Source organism: Dendrobates tinctorius, unplaced genomic scaffold (genome assembly GCF_039654945.1).
Source record: "Dendrobates tinctorius isolate UK_male_01 unplaced genomic scaffold, ASM3965494v1 ptg000056l, whole genome shotgun sequence".
NCBI lineage: Eukaryota > Metazoa > Chordata > Amphibia > Anura > Dendrobatidae > Dendrobates > Dendrobates tinctorius.
Window position 1 is genome coordinate 4262687 of NW_027361724.1, and position 19106 is coordinate 4281792.

General features: G+C 44.0%; 1 protein-coding gene across 1 annotated transcript in view; it reads right to left on the reverse strand.

Moving 5' to 3' along the window:
* The window catches only part of PDE11A (phosphodiesterase 11A), an 825102-nt gene that overhangs the window by 167381 nt on the left and 638615 nt on the right, over nucleotides 1–19106 (reverse strand). Inside the window, exon 13 of the mRNA XM_073577434.1 lies at nucleotides 4282–4391. Within this exon, the coding sequence (XP_073433535.1) occupies nucleotides 4282–4391 (110 nt within the window). The remainder of the gene's footprint in view (nucleotides 1–4281; nucleotides 4392–19106) is intronic.

Consider the following 19106-nt stretch of genomic DNA (forward strand, 5'->3'; position numbering starts at 1 on the left):
AAGACTACAATAACTCATAGTTGAGTATATTAGGGTTACATTGTGAATCTAAAGGAACTGTGGACAGAATGGAGCCTCTGAAGGCATTGTAGGTAAAACCTTATTTGAAACACCCTTTGACTAGGGGCACTTGGCTTAAAAATGTTTATAAACAATAGGTCAGAACACTTCCAAAAACAGCCGACCTTGTGGGGTGTTTCCATACAAGTAAGGCTTAGTAGATGGATGTTAGGCAGCAGCAAGACTGCAAAATCAGACTACTCAGGTTCTGCGCGTAGTCTGGCACCATGGAGACGCATAGATCTGCTTAGGAACTGAAGCTATAAAATAGTCATATATTTTCAATAAAGGTTACACAAGTGAGATCAATTACCTATTAAGTTTTCATAATGCAAATACAAAAGTGTTTCCACACTAGACACCACCATTTATTTATCTCCAAACTTTATTTGGTAGGTGGAGTTGTAAACTGATGATACAAAATATGATTGTGTGAGCAATTAGAGTGATAATACTCTCTAATATAGGTACTGGTCAGTAAAGCAATAAGGATAGAGGCAGAAGTGGCTACAGTATACATAGTGATATATTACATATAATGGTTGTCTGGGGAATGTTCTGCCATGCTGAATGCACTTGGGTAAATCATCAAGATCCACAGCTGGCAGCTCTCTTTGAAATTACCAACCCATGATGTCCCAGATGCAAGCTGCTCACTGTAGCACAGCATGCGACCAGTGCTGTCGTGTTGAAAAAAAAAAGCTTCTGGGACACTACGGTACAATTCTGGGACACTGTTGAGACATTCTGAACTGAGTGAAATTAGACGTTGCATACTAAGCTTAAAGTGACAATCCATCAAAAGGCACTTGCATGACATTGGGCTACGAACCAGATGTCCAGCTAATGGAGTTCCACTGACCTCACACCACTGATCTCAGAGGCTACCATGGAGCAGAGCAAGAAGGCAATGAAGGTCTATCTTCTTCAGTGAGGAGTCCCAATTTTTTCTAGGTTACAATGATAACCGGAGATTGATCTGAAGTCCACATGGGTAATGCCATGAAGAGGCTTCCACAAGACAACCTCCCACTGGTCCTACTCCTAGGATTATGGTTATTATGTAAGGTAACCGCACCCCTCTAGTCTTCATTCCAGGTAGACTAACACCTCAGCGTTAGGCTTTATTCACACATCAGTATTATTGATCAGTATATGATTAGTATTTGTATACCAAGAAGTGTCTTCAAAACACAGAATAGGCATCAATTTTTCAATTACACTTTTGTTCTGTAAGCTGCACTTCTGGCTTTGGCACACTGCAAAACACTGACATGTGAATGAAGCCTAACATTGACTTGGTCACGTAACCAGTGATTCTGCCATTTGTCTATAAATTCCCAGAAGCTGTTTTTCAACTTGATAATGTCAGGCCACATGTTGCTTGTGCTACTATGTGCAGCCAGCGTGGCCTGTATGTGATATCATGGCTGCAGAGTCTCCCATCGTCACATCTGGGACGTCATTGATCAAGAATTGCACAGGTAGATGCCAGCAGCAGATCTTGATGATTTACCCAAGAGCATTCAGTTCTGCAGAACCTTCCTCAGGCAGCCATTTATTTTTTCATTAAATAAAACAAAGATGTGAAAATGCCAGGATTTCTGCACGTGACGCTCATACCCCATTCTGAATATATCGAAATATTTAGAAAATTTTGTTTCCATTTTTCTATTATTTGCAGACCATTAACATGCATATCCATCCTGTGATTTTCATAATTCCACCACTTTCCTTTCTTGGTGTTACATTCTCAATGTTGAGGGGTGCATATTAACTGTCTTTGAAATAAAAATAATTTACCCAAAGAAAAGAGAATGAAAGGAATGACAAATTCTCACTTTATGAGGTTAAATGTGATGTGTTGGTGGATGAGTATGATCATTTGTCATGTTCTGCTCTGATCTTCCCCTTATACTCTGCTGCTGTGTGATATTGAGCAACGCTGAGATTTTAGCCAAACCCCATAATACTATAGCAGTGTAGACAATAATTGGGTCAAGGGCTGAAGGCACAAATGGTTAAAATGTGGCAGTGGAAGAAATAAAGAATGTAATTATGAAATGGAGAATTGTCGTGAGGGGGTGGAGAATAGGATTGGACTGTCACAAGAGATTTATGTGCCGTACTCTTTTACTTCTGGATCCTAGCCTATGAAGACAAGATGGGGTTTTATTTTCCAGAAATGAGTAAAAGAGATTATACTTGGAAAGGAATAGACTATGACTCCCTGGAGGAGTTCTGGAAAGTTCCATCATCCTGATATTTAATCAGTATGGAAACTGCGATATGGTGGGGGGATTAGGAAGATAGCACTGGTGACAACATCACCAGAATTAAAGGTCTACCTGAAATATGTGTAGAAATGTCCTGTTAGGTTGGGCTTTCAGGGGTCAGGATATATTGTCACAGTACTGTATATTTTTACCATGCACTAAAAGAAGAATTCCAATGAAAAATATAAGGTAAAACAATGGGAGTAATTTATCAAAACTGCTGTGAGCCATGAGTGGAGCTGCTCGCTATATCAACTCCTGAATCCATCTCCTACTCCCAGTTATAAGTTTTGCGTTGACCCTAGTGCAATCCTTACATTGTTCTTGCCTAACTAGTTTGATTCCTGATTCTGACCTCGGCTTGTGTGTAGACTATTCTTCTGCCAAACGCTTCTGTTCCTGACCTTCTGGTATTGGCTCGGCTTCCTGGCTGTCCCCCGATAGCCCAAACTATCGGCCAGCAGCTACTCCGTGGACTCAACCCTTGGGCCTCAAACAATGTGCTAATGCTGGCCAGGACATAGGATGTTGTGTGCCAGAGTCTGGAAGGACTGATGCCCTTTGTCTCCGAAACTATATGGTTGGTCACAATTGGAAAATAGGATATAGAGCAAAATACTCTACAATAGCCACAAAACAATGTTTTGGGCTGCAATGTTCTTTTTACATCCACCCACTGTCAGAGAAGATTTCAGCTTGCTGATGGGTGATGGACCACCACTGACCATGTTGTTGATATAGCCATAGGATAGCTTATGTCTAAGCTAACGTACTTATATGGCGCCAACATATTCTGCACCACTTTACAGACATTATCATCGCTGTCCCCATAGGGGCTCAAAATCTAAATTCCCTATCAGTATGTCTTTGGAGTGTGGGTGGAAAGTGGAGGAAGCCCACTCAAACATGGGGAAAACATACAAATAGACTGCATAGTGCCATCACTAGGGGGAACTAAACATATGGGATTTATACAGCTAATATTAATGAGGACCTGTCATCAGGCCAAAAGTGTTCAATTTTTGCTCTTATTTTATTTCCACTACTCCCATGAGTAACCCCTTTCTTTTATATCCACCATACAATTTCAGAAATATATTGTCTATGGACAGGAGTGGCGCTGTTTCTAGAAGAAAGAGCATAAGAAAAAGCCCCGTTTTTCTAAACAAATGATCAGCAAAGGAGGTTATCACATTGGGCTTGGTACTCTAAGGGCTCGTTCACACAACAGACCACAAAAGAACAGACCAATGTTATTCAATGGGCCAGTGCAGATCAGCATTTTTTTTCTGCATGTGAAGAAAAGTGGCAGCATGCGCTAGAGTCTTCCATAAATTGGATGAGACTCATCCGCTCAAGTCTTTGGGTGCGCAACAACAAAAAAAATCGGATGTCATACAAAGTCACAGCATGTGATTGTTATTGATATATTGCACTTTTGCGGATGAAACTCTGAATGATTTTTTATATGTTTGTGTGAACCTACCCTAAAAGTGAGAACAGGAGGTGTGCTTGACCATGCAGCCGAAATTCTGCCCTCTAATGGCCGCGCATATTGTTTCGAAATGGTAAGGCTATTGGCCACTGCTGGCGGAGACTTTTGGCTGCACGGTCAGCCACACCACCTGATTACACTTTTACTATATGAAAAGTAATGACAATTTGCAAGCGACGTGTCATTGTGAGCAGGAGAAATGAGCCCTTGGATTTAAGAGGCCTGCTTATAGAAGAAAAATACAGTTGACAGCATGAAATGAAAGAAATCCTGCAATTAAAGCAAGAGGAGCTGCTGCATCATTTCCCATAATGCATTTACACAGCAGTTGATAGCTTTGTTCTTGGAGCATAAAAATGAATATTCCCATATATAAATCTACACATCAGTAAATAGAATGCAAGGATTTGCCAAGTCAATTATCTGCTCAGTAACAATGGACGAACTTACTTGGCCTGGAAGGCATTATTGGTTCCTCTGTGGTCAAGATCGTGACACAGACACCCCACGAGCACCGCCAGTATCTCCGTGTCGGTCAGAATTTCCTGGAACCCCGCTGTCTGCAGATTAAAAATAAATAGGACTGTAACTCCTGCCTGCAGCAAACTTGAAAAAGCGCAGCTGATGTGGATTCAATGGCTTAGTTCCAGTAAAAGCTTCTTTTTTTTTTTATTTAACATTATATAGCACTACTAGTTTATCATGATGTGTTTCCATTTGAAATGAAGCAAATTTCCAACAGTCAACCATTAAAAATTCAGTTTTTTGTGGTATATATCACATTGAAATCTGCAGCTGTTAAAAGAAAAAGTCATATAAAAAAATATCCTATTGTTGAAAAAAATGCATTTTTTTTAAATGTTGGTCTTTTTTTTCATTTAAAAAATATTAATTACTATAACTATAACATTTTTTATCCAACAACTCAGAATCCAGGGTTCTTGTGAGTAACGGCAGGTGATTTTTAGGAAGCCTGTTTACACTGGCCAGTTACTGGGAACACTTTGTCATGTTAATCGGCCGGTATAAATGCACCCTAATACTGCATCCATGTCATCTGCAGTGCGGGAAGAGGTGAATCCATGACGATGGAGTGCAAATTCAATATACAAACACAGATACACACAGTATATGCAAAAACCATGGAAACATACATCATACATTGGTTCAGGATTAGCACTCTGAACTTTTTTTTTTTTAGATGTTTTTACCATAATGACCTCTAGAAAAGGAAGAAAGTGGAACCTGATTATGATTGAAGAATTTAATCTTTGCACAATAATTTCCAATATGAGTCCTCCCGTCATGGCTGCCTATGTATATTACCAAATAGGAGAAGCAGCTTCTATATTAAACGCAGCCAATAGTGTAGTATGTAAAAGCTAAGCTGCGTCTTGCAAATTGCTTACAACATCTTACATTCATTGGGATCAACACTTTTGTTGAAGTCCCATTGGGAGGTTGTATATTGGTTGTAATAAATCTCATCCCTCAGCACCTGCAGAAAACAGGCTGATAGATGTCAGCTCAGGTTAAAAGCCCTAGAGATCAGAAGAGGAGGCGAAGACATCTCCAACGTTCCGCGAGAGTGACCATGTGGGACATTTCTATAGGAATTGCTGGGACTTCCTTTTAACAAAGACCCAAGACCATACAGACGCCATGTAGTAACAATGATAATGTATGTAAGGCGTAGAAAGGAAAATGCCTATGCATGTATATGTCATATTGGCTCAGTGACTGTTAGCCAATGAGTATTTGGTGGCTACCGGGCCATATAATTTACACTCTCAGGTGCTAACAAGACGTGGGCCCTCAGTTTATCAAATTGGTTTTTGTTTTCACTGCTCAATGTTAAGTTTCTTGAGGGGCCTAGTTTCCAAAATGGGGTCACTTGTGGTGGTTTCCACTGTCTAGGCACATCAGGGACTCTCCAAACGGGAGATGGCGCCCTCTTTCGATTCCAACCAATTTTCCTTTCAAAAAGTGAAACGGTGCTCCTTCCCGTCCAAGCCCTACCGTGCGCCCAAACAGTACTTTTTCCCCACATATGGAGCATTGTCGTACTCAGGAGAAATTGCACAACATATTTTGGGGACTATTTTCTCCAGTTTCCACTGTGAAAATAAAAATATTTGGGTCTAAAGTAAATTTTTTGATAAAAAAGTTTAATATAAATGTTTTCTTTTCATATTGCAAAAATTCCTGTGAAGCACCTGAAGGGTTAATAAACTTTTTGAATGTGGTTTTTAGCACCTTGAGGGGTGCAGTTTTTAGAATGTGTCACTTTTGGGTATTTTCTGTCATATAGACCCCTCAAAGTGACTTCAAATGTGATGTGGTCGGTAAACAAATGGTTTTGTAAATTTTGGAAAAATTAGAAATTGCTGATCAACTTTTGACCTTTTGCCCCGTCTAACTTCCTAAAAAAAATGTTTAAAAAATGGTGCAGATGTAAAGTAGACATGTGGGAAATATTATTTATTAACTATTTTGTGTGACATAACTCTCTAATTTAAGGGAATACAATTTAAAAGTTTGATATTGCAAAATTTTCTCCAAATTTCTGTTTTTTTCACAAATAATTGCAAGACATATTGAAGAAATTTTAACACTATTATGAAGTACAATATGTCAGGAAAAAACGTTCTCAGAATCACTGGGATCCGTTGAAGCGCTCCAGGCTTATTACCTCATAAATTGACACTGGTCAGAATTGTAAAATTTGACCCGGTCATGAAGGTGCAAACAGGCTTGAAGGAGGGGGTGTATGAAAGGGTTAATAAAATATTGCCAATCTTTCTTCACTCCACTATTTAACTGCTTTATTTTACTTTATACTACTTCTTCTTTGATAACACTTTGTTTGAAAAGATATTCAAACTAAGGCTCATCAGTGACCTCTGTTTCAGGGGCTGGGATAGCTCTACTGAAGTTGCATCGGTTGTAAATTTTTACTTAATCTCAGTAGATTCTTGACACTGTGCACAGTGACAGCGCCCTCTCTTGCCAGCTCAGATCAGAAGGAGCAAGTCGGCAAGAGAGCGACGGTGTGCGTTGTAATAACACCCGGACAAGCACTGCTATAGCAAGTGATGAAGCCTAAAGCGAAACGCGAGTCAGGTGCGTTTTCTTTGATCGGTAAAGTGTACTCCATGCCACTGTGCACTGTTATCATTATATGAACTTTCATGTGATATCACTGTCTTCCTGTTTATCTGTATGTACTCTGAAGGGTCTTAACGTACACAGCACTGGCTATTTTGGCTTGAACCATTTGAGTATCCATCCTCAATAATATATGCACACAATATAAAACTGGATTGACTTGAAGCATTCTCACAAGGGGCTTTTGTCATTATCACTTATCTAGCATTAGTATTTTATATGTCCATCTTTTGTATGTCTACTGTCTATTTTTATGCTTTCAACTATTAAGTTATTCAATAAAGAATATTTTTTATTGATTTTGAGCTATATATATATATATATATATATATATATTTATATATATATATGCACACACACACACAGTAGAAACCTATATAGAAATGTACATGGCTCAAAATCAAAAAAATATATTCTTTATTGTATAGCTTAATAATTAAAAAATGAGAAACATACAATTTGACATGCAAAAGTCAGACATACAAATAGTTATAAACAAACAAAAGTCATATATATATATATATATATATATATATATATATATATATGTTATATTTTCCCACATATCATGCTTCAAACATAAAGATACCAAATGTAAATTTTTGGTGGAGAATCAACAACAAGTGGGACACAATTGTGAAGTTGAATGAAATTTATTCACTATTTTAAATTTTTGTGGAAATTCAAAAACTGAAAAGTGGGGCGTGCAATATTATTCGGCCCCTTTAACTTAATACTTTGTTGCGCCACCTTTTGCTGCGATTACAGCTGTAAGTCGCTTGAGTTATGTCTCTATCAGTTTTGTACATCGAGAGACTGAAATTCTTGCCCATTCTTCCTTGGCAAACAGCTCGAGCTCAGTGAGGTTTGATGGAGATCATTTGTGAACAGCAGTTTTCAGCTCTTTCCACAGATTCTCTATTGGATTCAGGTCTGGACTTTGACTTGGCCATTCTAACACCTGGATACGTTTATTTGTGAACCATTCCACTGTAGATTTTGCTTTATATTTGGGATCATTGTCTTGTTGGAAGACAAATCTCCGTCCCAGTCTCAGCTCTTTTGCAGACTCCAACAGGTTTCCTTCAAGAATGGTCCTCTATTTGGCTCCATCCATCTTCCCATCAATTTTAACCATCTTTCCTGTCCCTGCTGAAGTAAAGCAGGCCCAAACCATGATGCTACCACCACCATGTTTGACAGTGGGGATAGTGTTTTCAGGGTGATGAGCTGTGTTGCCTTTACGCCAAACATATCGCTTGGCATTGTTGCCAAAAAGTTCGATTTTGGTTTCATCTGACCAGAGCACCTTCTTCCACATGTTTTGTGTGTCTCAAAGGTGGCTTGTTGCAAACTTTAAGCAACACTCTTTATGGCTATCTTTGAGAAATAGCTTTCTTCTTGCCATTCTTCCAAAAAGTCCAGATTTGTGCAGTGTATGACTGATTGTTGTCCTATGGACAGACTGTCCCACCTCAGCTGAAGATCTCTACAGTTCATCCAGAGTGATCATGGGCCTCTTGGCTGCATCTCTGATCAGTCTTCTCCTTGTTTGAGATGAAAGTTTAGAGGGACGGCAGGGTCTTGATAGATTTGCAGTGGTATGATACTCCTTCCATTTTAATATGATCGCTTGCACAGTGCTCCTCGGGATGTTTAAAGTTTTGGAAATCATTTTGTATCCAAATCCGGCTTTAAACTTCTCCACAACAGTATCACGGACCTACCTGTTGTGTTCCTTGGTCTTCATGATGCTCTCTGTGCTTCAAACAGAACCCTGAGCAGTTGCATTTATACGGAGACTTGATTACACACAGGTGGATTGTATTTATCATCATTAGTCATTTAGGACAACATTGGATCATTCAGAGATCCACAATGAACATCTGGAGTGAGGTTGCTGTACTGACAGTAAAGGGGCCGAATAATATTGCATGCCCCACTTTTCAGTTTTTGAATTTCCACAAAAATTTAAAATAACCAATAAATTTCGCTCAACTTTACAATTGTGTCCCACTTGTTGTTATTCTTCACCAAAAATTTACATTTGGTATGTTTATGTTTGAAGCATGATACGTGGGAAAAGGATGAAAAGTTTCAGGGGGCCGAATACTTTCACAAGGTACTGTATGTATATATATATATATATATATATATATATATATATACATCAAACAACATATGAGAGCAAAATGAACGGCACTAAGGTAATCTTACTCTCTCATGGAAGAAGATCCTTTCTGAGTCAAAAACACATAGGTAGTGTGAGGTAGCGCTGTCATTCAAGTAGGGGATCACTCGCTTGGCAGCCACAAAATCAGATCCGGCACAGGTTTTCCGTAGACTCAGAACGGTCCATGCGGTTTATTAAACATCATAAAGAGCTTCACTCTGTGAGAGAGGAAGGAAGGAGTGCTGCAGCTGCCTCAGTGATCTGAGCCAGCTGGCACAGGAAAGGAACAGAAGGAGAAAGACGTAGAACTGCAACCTAAGCTTCTATAAGAGAGAGAAGGAACAGCGCGGAATGAAGGAGTAGGAGAACAGAGAGGAGTTTTGGGTTGGAAGAGGAACCCTGCCTATAGGTTCTCAGCGCAAGGCCGGGACCCGGTCCCCGAGGTTGTATGGACACTTATGGTTCTGCAGCAGACACCGGTGGAGTAGTTGGCTGTAAATGCACTACTCCCATCCAAGACTTGGAGCACAACAGCATCTGTATAGAGAGCCGGGACTCAGGATAAAGGGAGTCCCCGAAGTAGGCTATAGCTGTCTGCTGTACAAGGAGAGTTCTTAGGAACATCTGACAGGAGGAACTTCAGAGTACCACGGTACTGGAGCTCTTCACACTACAAGGGGCAATAGAGGAGTCGTTCAGGAGAGGTACATGTTGGCGGGGTGTTGGAGAGGAGAATCCTGACTTGCCCGGGAGGTTGATTGAGTCTTTGCCCCGGAGGACACGGCACGGAGGCAGGCACCAGTGTGTACCACAAACTGTGAGTAAAGCTTTGGAACTACAAGCCCTGGTGTCTTCCATTCACTTGTGCGCCAACGCCGTCAGCACTGCTACATCTGGGTACCAACAATCCTCACACCGTCTGTGCCTATACACTGCCCTGGGGTTACAGCTTCACCTGTGGGGAGCTACACCATCTATGCTGCAACATACCATCAGCCCCAGAGGATCTGCACACAGCGTTGGCTTAACATCTTGCTTGCCAAACACCACAGGTGGCGTCACGAACTATTCCATTTCATTAACTACATTTCACCATTGATTTGGGTGCCCAGGGCCACGGACCGGGTCACCGCTGCTGTGACACATCCCACTGACACCGGCCCAGTACCGAGTGCCCCACGGCCCCGGGACGGGGTAACCCACTTCCACACTGGACCAACCAGGTCCCAGCATTCACCCCTTATGTGACGTACCCTGACCACATTATATGGTCTATAGCCACGCCCACCGGGTCACATGACTCTGACCTCATCACAGGTCCTTCAAGCCTTTACACACTCTTTACAATAGTGCTTTAAACACACCCCCTGGGTGGGTTTGTAGGTAACCAGGGCCGCCGATCTCTCTAGTTACCTGGAGACTTCTCCCTTACACATTGAAACAACACCTCAGCAGTATCACTGCTGATCAACACATAAGTCTCCATCCCAAAGCCACCCACTATGAGATACCTAACGGCCATTCGGTATTCTGCCATTCATGCTTTCTCGTGGGACATCCACACAGCGCCCCCTAGCAGACTCAGTGGTTACTACACCACATACCTCCCCCCTCTATTCAAACTTGTGGGGTTGAACACACAACATTACACCAGGGTCTCGCGACCGGGCACTCACTACACCTTTCCCCACAGGTCGAGAGAACCATCTCCATCTGTCATACGGCCTCATTCCTACGTTAGACCTCCCCCGCCTCCAGCGGTCAGAATATCGGTCATTGGCTTTGACCCTCCAGTCACGGTCTGTCTGCGTCGTCAGACACTGGTTAGTCACCATCCTTTCTCTATCTAAGCGTCTTGTAACAAATGGTACCCCACCACATCTAAGTTTACTTTTCAGTGCATTAACCACGCAGTTCTTTGCATCTGCTGTAGCAACCTCCAGTTCACACTGTAATCTATGGTGCAATGTATTGGCACGTTGAGCCTCTCACTCTTCTTCTTCCACCTGGCGTTTTAACTGTTTCAGACGCACATCATTTCCCTCCGCCAGGCCTTTGTACTGCTCAGAATTAAGCCTTTCATCATCCATTTGCCTTAGTACAACCTTCAGTTTTTTCTCCGTACGACGTACTTGTTTGCTAGCAGATTGTCGCACTTTAATTTCTGCATCAAGCTGTTCCTCCAGTAGTGCAACCTTTGCTTCTAAGTCCTTATTCTGGCGAACTAATTGCTGACGGGCATTCTCATTCTTCTGAGCCTTACTACGTTCTGTCTTCAGATCAGCATCCATCTGGTCAACCTGAAGTGTGGCCTTTCTCAGCTTGTCATTGGCTAATTCAACGTTGCCGTGTTCTTCCTCCACTTCTTCTTCAAGCTGAACAATGCGAGACTCTAACCGCCTCTTTTCTTCCAAAGCCAGAGCAGCTTCACCTCTGTTGTTAGCAATCACATCAGCCATTTCATCTTTTTCCTGCTGTGCTTGTCTTTTAGCACACTCTGCAGCAGCAAGCTCCATCTGCAAACGAATCACCTCTGCTTCCATACTTTTCAGTTTCTTTTTGTCTTCACACTGTTCCTCACTCAGGCCTGGCCGCTGTAAGTCTTCGTCCCACTTCTTCTCCCACAGAAGACCTCTTACAGTTTTTGTTAGTACTCCTACCTCTTCTCTGAGGGACTTATTCCGACCTTGCCACGATGCCAGGTGACCTTTGAGCTCGAAGACTTCTTTCTCTAGCTCATCCAGTCTGTGCTCCCTTTCTCTCTCAGAGCCACAGTCACCCCTAGAGTCTGAGTCACGCCGATCATCCGAGTCAACCCTCCAGTTACCCTCTGACTGTGTGTCCACTCCAGTCACCTCATCTCCCAGCCCACCATCTGTCTTGACACGAGACGTCAGGTCCGTCAGTTAGGCAGATGTACTTCTTTTCCCGGTCAGTTCTACCTCTGACCTGTCCACGTCAGGAGCCGTCACTGTCTCAGTGTCTGCTGGCCCCACAGTCGAAACGTCTCCATCGTCCGACCATACGTCATCAAACAAAACAAAGTCCCGGCCCCTCTCCAAGGCATAGACTAAGTCCCGTGGTATCCCGCCCCCTTGGCAGACACCACCTTTGGTCCCCTCAAACATTACTCGGTCTACTGCATAGTCACCATGACCCCATGTTTACAGCGAACCCTGGTGTTTTTCTCGGTTAGAGATAAAACGAGCGGAGTTCCTGTCAGAGTCACCTGATTCTCTGCGTCCAGTCTACAAGAGACTCCTTCCCGGTGCAGCATCACGTTACAACACCTGTGGCCCGTCATTATCCGGAAAATACATGCCTCACTCCTGAAAACTCATACAGACACACTGTGGTTCCCCAGACATACCCACTGAGGCAACCAGTGCTGCCATTTCCTGAACCACCCCAATTTGGGTCACCACCCCCTCGGGACTCCACCCTTTTTGGGTTACCACCCCAATTTGGGTCACTGCCCCCCTCTGGGACTCCACCCCCTTTTGGGTTACCGCCGAGTTACAGGAAGCCGCTTGTCACCTTCGTAACCCTGCCGAGTTACAGCCAGCCGCTTGTCAGCTTCTTGACTCCCACTGAGCCACCGCAGGCTAAGTTGAGAAAAGAAAAAAACACACATCACACAAAACTCACGTGTCCTTTCTGTGTGCTATTCAGGACGTTCCGTCTCCGCCTGAGACCGTCCAACACACAGGGCGCACCGGGTGCTATTCAGGGAGCCAGTCCTCCTCCCAGGGTTTCCCAACACACCAGCCTCACCAGGTCCAGGGGCTCAGCGGGTGCTCTTCAGGACATCCGTCTCCTCCTGAGACTGCCCAACACTCACGTCTCACCAGGTCCAAGGTCATACCACGTGCTCCAGGGAGACGATTCTTCTCCTAGAATCTCCCAACACTGACCCTCCAGGACCTTGCTCACTGAACCCTCTAGGTACACAGTCTTTATCACTGACCCCGGTCAGTACAACACGAACACCTGTCCATTACCTGTGTCGGCCCCACAGGTCCTCGGATACCTCTTCTCCACAGAGGCACCCTATCAATCACCAGTCTCTTTCTCATGGGGAAACGGTCGCACTGGGCTCATCGATCCGGACAGTGCCTTACTCACTAGGCCGCCCCACGGTTCCAGAACCACAGCCTGGCAGTGGCTTCCCCAACGGTCAGCCCTCCAGACTCAGCGTCGCCTTTAGCAACAGATTTTGCAGTCCTTTTCTGTTGCTCCCAGCAACAAGGCTACAACAATGCCCATAGCTTTCTCCACCAAATGTGAGGTAGCGCTGTCATTCAAGTAGGGGATCACTCGCTTGGCAGCCACAAAATCAGATCCGGCACAGGTTTTCCATAAACTCAGAACGGCCCATGCGGTTTATTAAACATCATAAACCATGACCAGCAATATATAAACGGCATAGCGTCCATGACAGAGCTTCACTCTGTTAGCAATGTCCAATACGCAGGCTTTTCAGCCTCACAGTTATATCTCACCCCGTCAGGGTTCTCTCATGGCTGCTTCTCCATACTGCACACATTCATTCCCTCCAAGGAACTCTCAGGCACTTGCAGCCATTAAACACAGCGTCCACACGTGCTCTCAGGCAGGAAGCCCCATCTCAGCGGGACCTTCCACACTGGACCAACCAGGTTCCAGCATTCACCCCCCATGTGACCTACCCTGGCCACATTATATGGTCCATAGCCACGCCCACCAGATCACATGACTCTGACCTCATCACAGGTCCTTCAAGCCTTTGCACACTCTTTACAATAGTGCTTTAAACACACACCCTGGGTGGGTTTGTAGGTAACCAGGCCCTCCCATCTCTCTAATTACCTGGAGACTTCTCCCTTACACATTGAAACAACACCTCAGCAGTATCACTGCTGACCAACACATAAGTCTCCATCCCAAAGCCACCCACTTTGAGATACATAACGGCCATTCAGTATTCTGCCATTCATCCTTTCTCGTGAGACATCCACACAGCGCCCCCTAGTGGACTCAGTGGTTACTACACCACAGTAGTTAACAACCGGTTAAATGGTGCTTGCAAAAAAAACATATGTGCAAAGTCCAACATAAAAAAAGCAACCATGGAACCCGCTGAAGCGTGTTTAAAGTGAAACAGCCATCGTCCTGCTGTGTTCCCTGTATGCCTGCACGTACCTTGCCTGAGTTAAATCTTGTCCACATTGTTGATGGGTAAATAAAGGACTGTGGTTTTTTAACTTATCCGGTGAGTGCTGCAATTTTTGCTTCTTTTATGTTGGATATACAGTATATATCAAAGTAGAATAAAAATGTTTACATTTTGAAAACTAAAAACAATAACCATTACAAAATACAAACATGAAAGTGGAGCATAAATCAGTGTTTTGCATCCCCACATCTGACACATGCTCATTAGCATTCACTACAGAGAATAAATGTTTTCTTTTATCAGTACACTACATAGCATAATAACAGCATTTGGCTCATATTTTTTTTGCGTATTCAAATCAGATGGAGTAAAAAAGGATAATTAAAGCCTTTCCTTACCTATGGCATAATGCATAAAAGTAGGTTATCACCATATTCAAATTCATTTCTGCAGATGTGAATGACCTTCATAACGCAATTTAAGATCCTTCACTCATGAATTATAACTCCTTCTAATGCTAGTTTCCACTCCTGCAATATCCATTTCTCCCTAGGATTCTTTCCTGAGCTTCTTTAAAGTGAGTACAGTATATTATATATCAGACAGGTTAAACAAGTTTATTGTACTGATTTTAAATAAGATGTTTCAGATTTTATACATACCAACATATTTAACTTGACAAAAGTCAAGGGCTGTGACGCTTCAGGGGTTTGGCAGCATCCGAGAGTGGACCCTCTGGGTCGCGGAACTGAGGCCCCCGGGGCGAGCGCACCAGGTGGAACCGACCCCTATACAGGGACCGTTAGGGGCAGGCCCGCGGGGCATCAGACACCGCGACAGCTGGAACCAAGAGGGGCGGCTTGCATCACCGGAGTGACCACAGGCAGGACTGAACGGCTGCACCGGAAGCAAGGTAGGGGCTCCGAGTGGAGAGCGCGAGGAGAGATACTGGGCGGTTAGTACCAGAGGCAAGTAGGATGACAGACAGCCAGCAGCAGGGGAACAGGACAGGGAACAGGCAGACACTAGCGGGCGGTACGGAAACGGAGAACAGAGAAATGTAGACTGCGGAACACAGACCAGGCAGGACGGGAGACAGGCAGGGAGAGCAAGCAGTGGCAGAGACGGCAAGGCTGGAACAAGGGGAAACCACAAGACAGAGGGAGAACCTATAGATTAACTATAGATATACAGTCTTATGTTAAAGTTTGGGCACCCCTATTAATGTTAACCTTTTTTCTTTATAACAATTTTGGTTTTTGCAACAACTATATCAGTTTCATATATCTAATAGCTGATGGACTCAGTTATATTTCTGGATTCAAATGAGGTTTATTGTACTAACAGAAAATGTGCAATCTGCATTTAAACAAAATTTGACGGGTGCAAAAGAATGGGCACCCTTATCATTTTCTTGATTTGAACACTCCTAACTACTTTTTACTGACTTCCTGAAGCACTAAATTGGTTTTGTAACCTCACTGAGCTTTGAACTTCATAGCCAGGTGTATCAAATCATGAGAAAAGGTATTTAAGGTGGCCACTTGCAAGTAGTTCTCCTATTTGATTCTCCTATGAAGAGTGGCATCATGGGCTCCTCAAAACAACTCTCAAATGATCTGAAAACAAAGATTATTCAACATAGCTTTTCAGGGGAAGGATACAAAAAGTTGTCTCAGAGATTTAACCTGTCAGTTTCCACTGTGAGGAACATAGTAAGGAAATGGAAGAACACAGGTACAGTTCTTGTTAAGCCCAGAAGTGGCACGCCAAGAAAAATATCAGAAAGGCAGAGAAGAAGAATGGTGAGAACAGTCAAGGACAATCCACAGACCACCTCCAAAGACCTGCAGCATCATCTTGCTGCAGATGGTGTCACTGTGCATCGGTCAACAATACAGCGCACTTTGCACAAGGAGAAGCTGTATGGGAGAGTGCTGCGAAAGAAGCCATTCTGCAAGCACGCCACAAACAGAGTCGCCTGAGGTATGCAAAAGCACATTTGGACAAGCCAGTTACATTTTGGAAGAGGGTCCTGTGGACTGATGAAACAAAGATTGAGTTGTTTGGTCATACAAAAAGGCGTTATTCATGGAGGCTAAAAAACACAGCATTCCAAGAAAAACACTTGCTACCCACAGTAAAATTTGGTGGAGGTTCCATCATGCTTTAGGGCTGTGTGGCCAATGCCGGCACCGGGAATCTTGTTAAAGTTGAGGGTCGCATGGATTCAACTCAGTATCAGCAGATTCTTGACAATAATGTGCAAGAATCAGTGACGAAGTTGAAGTTACGCAGGGGATGGATATTTCAGCAAGACAATGATCCAAAACACCGCTCCAAATCTACTCAGGCATTCATGCAGAGGAACAATTACAATGATCTGAAATGGCCATCCCAGTCCCCAGACCTGAATATCATTGAACATCTGTGGGATGATTTGAAGCGGGCTGTCCATGCTTGGCGACCATCAAACTTAAATGAACTGGAATTGTTTTGTAAACAGGAATGGTCACAAATACCTTCATCCAGGATCCAGGAACTCATTAATAGCTACAGGAAGCGACTAGAGGCTGTTATTTTTGCAAAAGGAGGATCTACGAAATATTAATGTCACTTTTATGTTGAGGTGCCCATACTTTTGCACCGGTCAAATTTTGTTTAAATGCAGATTGCACATTTTCTGTTAGTACAATAAACCTCATTTGAATCCAGAAATATAACTGAGTCCATCAGTTATTAGATATATGAAACTGAAATAGCTGTTGCAAAAACCAAAATTGTTATAAAGAAAAAAGGTTAACATTAATAGGGGTGCCCAAACTTTAACATATGACTGTATATATAAATTAGTGCAGGAGGACACACAATAACCAGGCATCTTCCCCTTATGGGAGACGCCTGATATATCCCCAGCTGGCAGGCGATTGGCTGACCGCTAATCGACAGCCGCCACCGCAGGGTTAAACAACCCGACGGGCACACGCCCGCGTCCTAGTGCGCATGTGCGGGCTAGCAGCTGCCCAAGAAACAGGAGGAAGAAGGTTCTTCCCCTGACTTTTTTCATGGCCAGAATGTCTTTAACTTCAAAGACGTTATCATCCCCAATTGCCTGAGGGGAAGAGATAGGAGCAGGGCGGAACCAATTGAGAATGACAGGTTTAAGGAGTGAGACATGGAAGGAGTTATTGCGTCCAAGTACTTCAAAAGGCCCAATGTACCGGGGGCTCAACTTGTACGAGGGGACTCTCAGACGGATGTGTTTGGTTGAAAGCCAGACTTTGTCACCAGGATGGTATGGTGGAAGGTCCCTCTGTCTTTTGTCTGCATGCGTTTTCATCCGGGCACTGGAGTTCACGAGAGCCTCCCTGGTCTCTTTCCAGACTTGTGAAAAGTCAGCGGCGAGAGCATCTGCCGCTGGAATCCCTGAAGATGTGGAAATGGGCAGTGGGACGCTGGGGTTCTGGCCTGAGACCACAAAAAACGGTGACTTGGAGGTGGACTCATGAGGATGATTATTGTGGGCAAATTCTGCCCAAGGAAGAAGTGAGACCCATTTGTCCTGGTGGGCATTGGAAAAGTGATGCAGGAAGGATATCAGAACTTGATTGACTCGTTCCACTTGCCCGTTGGTCTGAGGGTGGTAGGCGGAGGAGAAATCCAAAGACGTGCCCATGTGCTGACAGAGGGCTCTCCAGAAACGAGAGGTAAACTGAACTCGATCAGACATGATCTGTTGAGGGAGTCCATGCAGCTTGAAGATCTGATGGATGAAGATCTCGTCCAACTTAGGAGCCGAAGGCAAGCCGGGTAATGGGATGAAATGGGCCATCTTGGAGAAGTGATCTACTACCACGAGGATAGTAGTACACTCTTAAGAGGAAGGCAGATCTGTCGCGAAATCCATGGCAATTTGCCGCCAAGGAGCCTCTGGAACAGGTAACGGATGAAGAAGGCCGGAGGGCAGATTCCTAGGCACCTTGTTCTGCGCACAGGTAGTACAGGACGCTACATAATCCGTCACGTCCTGGTGAAGAAAGGGCCACCATTAGTAGCGGGAGAGAATCAAGCGGGTCTTCTTGGTCCCGACGTGTCCTGCAATTTTGGACGAGTGCCCCCAGCGTAGCACAGCCAGTCTTTTGCTCTGTGAAACGAAGGTTCTGCCTGGCGGAAGGGTAGAGAGGCTCATGGGAGCCACGGTGATAACTTTCGCAGGGTCGATGATATATGATGGGACCTCCTCCATCTCCGGTGACTGCAAAGACCTAGAGAGCGCATCTGCCTTGGTGTTCCTATTCCCGGGTCGAAAATGGAGCTTGAAATCGAAGCGAGAAAAGTAGAGAGACTATTGGGCTTGCCTGGCGTTGTCTTTGGGCGGACTGAAGATAGGCTAAGTTTTTGTGGTCAGTGAAAATAGTAAAGGGGTGGACCGCCCCCTCGAGCAGATACAGCCATTCTTCCAGAGCTATCTTTATAGCACGCAACTCCCGATCTCCGATTGAGTAGTTACACTCGGCAGAGGAAAAGAATTTGGAAAAAACCCCACAGGGAACCAGGTGTTCAGAAGGTGCCCACTGGGAAAGTACTGCCCCAGCCCCGGTGGAGGAGGCATCCACCTCTAGGATGAAGGGCCTGCTGGCTACAGGGCGATGCAAGATTGGTGCTGACGCAAAGGAGTGTTTCAGGGCAAGGAAGGCATCTTCAGCCTCAGGAGACCAGGTGTTCGATTTAGTTCCTTTTCGGGTCAGGAGCGTGATGGACTTGGTCACTGAGGAAAAG